At 29.5% G+C, this 6,000-nt stretch overlaps 1 protein-coding gene across 2 annotated transcripts in view; it reads left to right on the forward strand.

Moving 5' to 3' along the window:
* Positions 1-6,000, forward strand: part of LOC124425106 — a 106,802-nt gene that overhangs the window by 63,920 nt on the left and 36,882 nt on the right. For both annotated transcript variants that reach the window (XM_046964983.1, XM_046964984.1), the window contains exons 3-4: positions 3,723-4,168; positions 5,556-5,790. In XM_046964983.1, the coding sequence (XP_046820939.1) occupies positions 3,723-4,168; positions 5,556-5,790 (681 nt within the window). The remainder of the gene's footprint in view (positions 1-3,722; positions 4,169-5,555; positions 5,791-6,000) is intronic.

Here is a 6,000-nt window from a genome sequence, read left to right on the forward strand (position 1 = left end):
TAGATATAGATAGATACATAGACGTGTAGGAGACAAATAAGAAAGAACTTTTCGAAAAAATTACAATATCACAAGTAAAATGAGATAAAATTTTCATAGAGCAACACTATTATAAGGAAAAATTTCATACTTTCGTAAAGAGAAGAAAAACAGAAGAAAATTTATTGGAAAATACAAAAGAACTGAGAGGAATGGCTGAAGTTATACTATCGAAGTTACGGAAAGCAAAGGAAAACGGCAGAGAGAGAGAGAGAGAGAGAGAGAGCGGGAGAGAGAGAGAGAGCGGGAGAGAGAGAGAGAGCGGGAGAGAGAGAGAGAGAGAGAGAGAGAGCGGGAGAGAGAGAGAGAGAGAGAGGGAGTAGAGAGTAGAGAGTAGAGCGTAGAGAGATAGATATACACAAGGTTAGATACCAACTTATGTAGGTGAATTCAAATGGCTAGCTAGACCGAGATTTGATTTGTTTCTGGAGTACGAATGTAAATCTTCGGTATCGTTAGTGGCCTCAGAAACTAGCTGTCTAAACATGACTTGCATCTCAAGTAAGATAACTGTTTGCTATCTGAAAATACCTACTTCTTCTTCTTATTCAGAAAAAACTTCAGCAAATTTAGAATCGTGACTGGTTATCCTAACTAACATCACTTCATCACTAACTTATCCTAAGAAAATCAATGTAAAAGATAAAAGAAATCGAACGATTTTTATAAACATTGTTATATCATATATTTTTATTTCCAACTCGAATGAAGCATCGATACTATTCTGATAATAATAATTCGTTCGTCCTTTCTTCTTCCTTTTCTTCTTTTTTTTTTTTTAAGGACTTCGGATTATTCGTGTTATCGTCACTTAGCATAGCTTCAGGTGTCTAAAGAAGTTATCAAGAAATATTAGCCCAAAAGTTTGCTCTCGATAGTTCTTTTTTTTTTACTTTTTTTTCTCTGAGTGAACACCCTGCAAAAAGTGGTTCACGTACCGAAGACGAGAAGAGCATAAGCTAAAATTGAAGAGGAAACTTTCATAAGGCTCCAATTCAAAAGTTCGAGACGAGTCTTCCCTCTCGTCTTTACCAACGTTCTTAACTCCCTTCCACTTTTACTACTACTTCTTTTTCTTCTTTTTTTTTCATCTTCTTTTTCTTGTTCTTCTTATTCTTCTTGTTCTTCTTCTTCTTCTTCTCTCTTCACGTTTCATCTGATTCTTAGAAAGATCCAAGATCCTCGACATCAAAGGCTACTCGACTTAAAATTGAAGAAAGTAATCTTTTGATATATTAAACGACGAATCGTCGCCTTTGAAAATTAAATAAAGTTATCGCCTTCGAAAGAAATGGGAAAATGTAATATATGTGATTTGTGTCTCTTATATACTTCCATGTTCATTTTTTAATATCTCATTTGTGAGAAACAATTTCTATCGCTAGAAATAAAGTTCGTTCTATCTTCGTTTATATCGTCGATCAAATTTTTATATAAGAATAATAATGTCCAGTTCTATCGAATAAGTACGATCGATCTATCGTAATAAACTTTAAAGTTACAGGACGTGAATTTATGATGAGAAGTTTAAAAAGTTACGAGTATATGAAAATACTCAAGCAAATTATTCTAGAGAATGCAATCTCTTTCAAAAAAAAAAAAAAAAAAAAAAAGAGGTAAACCAAAAAAATTCCTTTATATTACGAAATCTTTGTCTGTATTATTAAAGCTATATAAGATCTATTCAGATTAAATGATTAATAATCCACGTTCTATTATCTTACGAATGGTGTATAAAAATTGGATGGAACTGTCGCATTTCAATAGAAATATTCAATAGACGTATTCAAAGAAATAGGAATTTTGGTTATTTAAAGTTTATTACCGAAAAAATTTATTGGAATTTGACGAATTACATGCCAATAAAAGCCATATTTACGTTTTTATTAGGATATTTCATAAATGAAATATTAACTCGGTTATTTGTTTTACGAAATGAGACTGACAAAATGACAATATTTGTATTACCTGTAAAAAACAAAATGATTAATTAAAAAACATTATAAAAAATATATAACATGGAGTCTTTGAACGTATCGCATCCAATTTGATGATTAAAAGGAAAAAAAAGAAAAAAGAAACAAAAATCATATTTTCAACGAACAATACAGTCTTTCTTTTTCTCTCTCTCTCTCTGTGTTTCGCTTAACACGCAACGTATTTTTCAGCAACTTTTATCACCCCTGGTAAAACCAACAATGCCGAGAAAAATGTACTGACAAAAGTTTCATCGGTTCAACAGGACAGAACTGTTTTTTCTTTTTTTTTTCTTTTTTTTCTTTTTTTTTTCTTTTTTTTTCTTTTTTATCATATTCAATCTATCCCCAAACGATAGCAAAAGAGACGTGAAAATTCGTATCGAATGTGATGCCGATTTGAACACATACACAGGCAACATTTTGAAGAATTATCTCACATCCATCAGGTGTTCAATAATGCGAACTCTTTTCATCTGAAATAAAATCAGTGACGGAATCGAAAAATTAAAAATAATTGTAAATCATCGTCGAAATTATTCGCGATCGAATATAAATATTTTAATATAGTAAAGGGAGAATATATACAGGCAGAAAAATCTCTAGGATTTGCTTTGAGAATAAAAATTTTATAGGGAAAAACATGAACTTGTCCATCCACGTCCACGTACGACGAAATTTCTCTGAAAATCGCTCGAAATTCAATTCACTTGTACGTCCGCCATACACGAAACTGGATTTGCCATGTGCGTGTTGCTACGAAACATTACGAATGAAAAACTATTGAAGAAAAGACAAAAAATGGAGGTTAACGATAAAATAAATAATGTAATAAAGATAGAAAGAGAGAGAAAATAGAAAAAAAAATATTGAAGGAATATGATAAGATAATCAGAAATTAACTAAATTTGTTTCCATTTGCAGAATTTTTACGTGATTTAAACTATAAATATCGTAATTATTGTCTTAGTAAATAATAATCTCCACAAAATTTGCGCTTTATTATATTTTTTATTTGCAGTTTATATATATATATAAACCATATAAAATTATTAGACATTCATATAAGAACATCAGTATCTTAAATAATGTGAAAAGAGACAATGAAATAGTATAAGTAATTTTTTAAAATAATTCAAACGAACAAAAATAAATAATACGATATAAAATTAAAATATTAATTTTTCAAGGACGAATTTAATATAATTTTTCCTTCTTCTTTCTCTTTTCTTTTTCTCCTTCTCTTTTTTTCAATTTTGAGATTTGTCAGTGGCCAAGAAGCTTTTCAAACAGCTTAGCCAAGGGGAAATCTTGCATCGCTAATGGGATCGGACAACGCGGTCTGAATCGTATTCTTCGACCTCTTACCTTCATTTCAAATTAACAATCGTATATTGCTTTCCGTTTCGAACTTGAGCAGCTTAAGTTGAATAACAGATTATATGTAAAATATCGAGCAGTCCAATAAAATGCAAAAAATAAATATAATACTTGAGGAGACAGAAATTCTAAATAAAAATTATCGTACGATAATGTTTTCGAATCTTTTCAAATATAAACAGTTAATTAATTAGAAATATAAAAAATTTAATCGTTATAATAAATGTCAAATTATAATGATAATTTTTATATATAATTAATAACGATCTATCTGATTAATTTTTAGATTCTTTTTAAATACATAAAAAAATTTTTTATATGTTTTAGTTGCCGGAGCATCCGCAGAGTCGACGCAGGAGAGAAAAGATTCCATTTTTTACGTTCACGGACGAAGTAAATCTACAAATAGATCGTCACGTTCCATCTTATCATCATCTTCATCGATGTCCTCGTCCTCGATGTCGATTTCGTCATCCTCTGAAAGAACTCTCCATAGAATTTTTAAAACGACACCCTGGAGCAACGACGGTAGCACACAAACATTCGGATTGGCTCATGGATCTTCAAGGAAGATGCTAGAGGAAAACTCGGAAAAGACGCAAACGACAATCCAAAATTACCTTTCGAATGAATCGAGCTCTTTCTCGTCTTTGAGAAATCGTCCCGAATATTCTGTCACCGAATCATCCAAAAATTTCGACGTTTCTAGAATATCGATAAAAGAAACGTCAAAAATTTCAAAAAACATGCCGATCTTTTCTACGATTGCCGACGTAAGTTCGTTTTTAGTTTTTATTTTTTATACATTAGTATTATATTATTATATTATTAATAGTATTATATTATTAGTATATTATTAACTTATTACTATATATAATAGTAAAATAAAAAATAAAAGTATAAACAATTACTTAAATATTCATGTGATATCATGTTACAGTAATTCATCAATAACATAATTTCTTTTAATATTATGATTGACGATGTTAAATAAATTTTATTGAAATAAATTTACGAATATTCTTTAGTTTCCACTAAAATTCTAATTCAAATGGTAAGAGGTAATTACTTTTTTGCATAATGAATATATTCGTTATAAAGAAAAAGAAAAAGAAAAAGAAAAAGAAAAAGAAAAAGAAAAAGAAAAAGAAAAAGAAAAAGAAAAAGAAAAAGAAAAAGAAATTGCTATCTCTTCTCATGACAAGTATATTCGTTAATGAATAATACAAAATAAGAAAATAATAATAAATGGTCGACAGGAAAATAAATAGAAAAGTTCGTTCGAGTCAAGAGTTCGCAAAGAAAAATTTGCCATTTCCATAAAACGTTCAAGCGCGATTGAAAAATGAAATAGTTGAAAGAGTTCTTGAAAGTTGGTATCGATGTACTCTCGTAAATCTTAAACTCTTATCGAATGACTTTTATTCGTGTAAATAAAGCTGCATATAAGCTCTCGAAGTCTCTGAATAGTAGGCTGTATACGTGCTATTGGACATTCTTTATTCCTTCTCTCATGACTGATCTAAGAAATAACAAAAAATAAAGTAAATAGGAAAGAAAAATAGAAACGTGCCTTCTTGAGTTTGAATGTTGCACGTAAAATTCATTAAAAATATTCAAGAATAAAATACTCAAACATCTTCTACTAAATAATCATTTGGCAATACGTAATAGCTATTATAGATACACGCGTGTGTATAACATATGCATGTATATATATATACATATATATATATATATATATATATATATATATATATATATATATATATATATCGTGCTGCACCTGAGGCTCGACAATATCGAGCTATAACCGTTACCAATAAGGCAAACTCATGGTAATATCTATAATTTAACACTATCGATATACCTATCGTACATAGCTTCCTCCAATTCGAGTTTAATTAATGACCTGACATTCGTATATTGGTAGATTGCAAGTTCATCCATTCGATAGATTTTACATAATGTAATGGTAAAAGCATACTGGCGATTCTCGATCTTTGATTAATCATGAAATACTCTATTCCAATCTCTTTCCCAGTTGACAATTAAATCAATTAATTAATAAATTAATATACACATCAAAATAATTCTACATCTTTTATTTTCCCCTTCAAAATTTTTATTACCGAAACGTTTTTTCATAAATTTCTACAGATAGTCCCAACTACGGAGAGTCGAGGAATATCAACAGAAATATTCTCTAGGACGACAACCACGTCGATGCTATTATCATCGTCAAGGGACGACATATTTCGACGTCGTCAAATGAGACACGCCGCAGACAAATGCGAGAAATTTCTAATCGGCGACGAAGCTAAGAGAGAATTCTACAGTCCGAATTATCCGAATCCTTATCCGAATCATACGGAATGTGTCAGAGTTCTCGAGGGTAAGTTTAATCAAAATAAAATAAATAAATAGTAATAATAATAATAATATTAGTAATAATAATAGTAATAATGGTAATTATAACAATAATAATAATAATAATAATAATAATAATAATAAAATAAAGAGATAGAAGAAAAAATTGAATAAAAAGAAAAGAAAAGAAAAGAAAAAAAAACTCGAAAAGAAATTATTATTCCTGAAGGGAGTT

Source organism: Vespa crabro, chromosome 6 (assembly GCF_910589235.1).
Source record: "Vespa crabro chromosome 6, iyVesCrab1.2, whole genome shotgun sequence".
Lineage (NCBI taxonomy): Eukaryota > Metazoa > Arthropoda > Insecta > Hymenoptera > Vespidae > Vespa > Vespa crabro.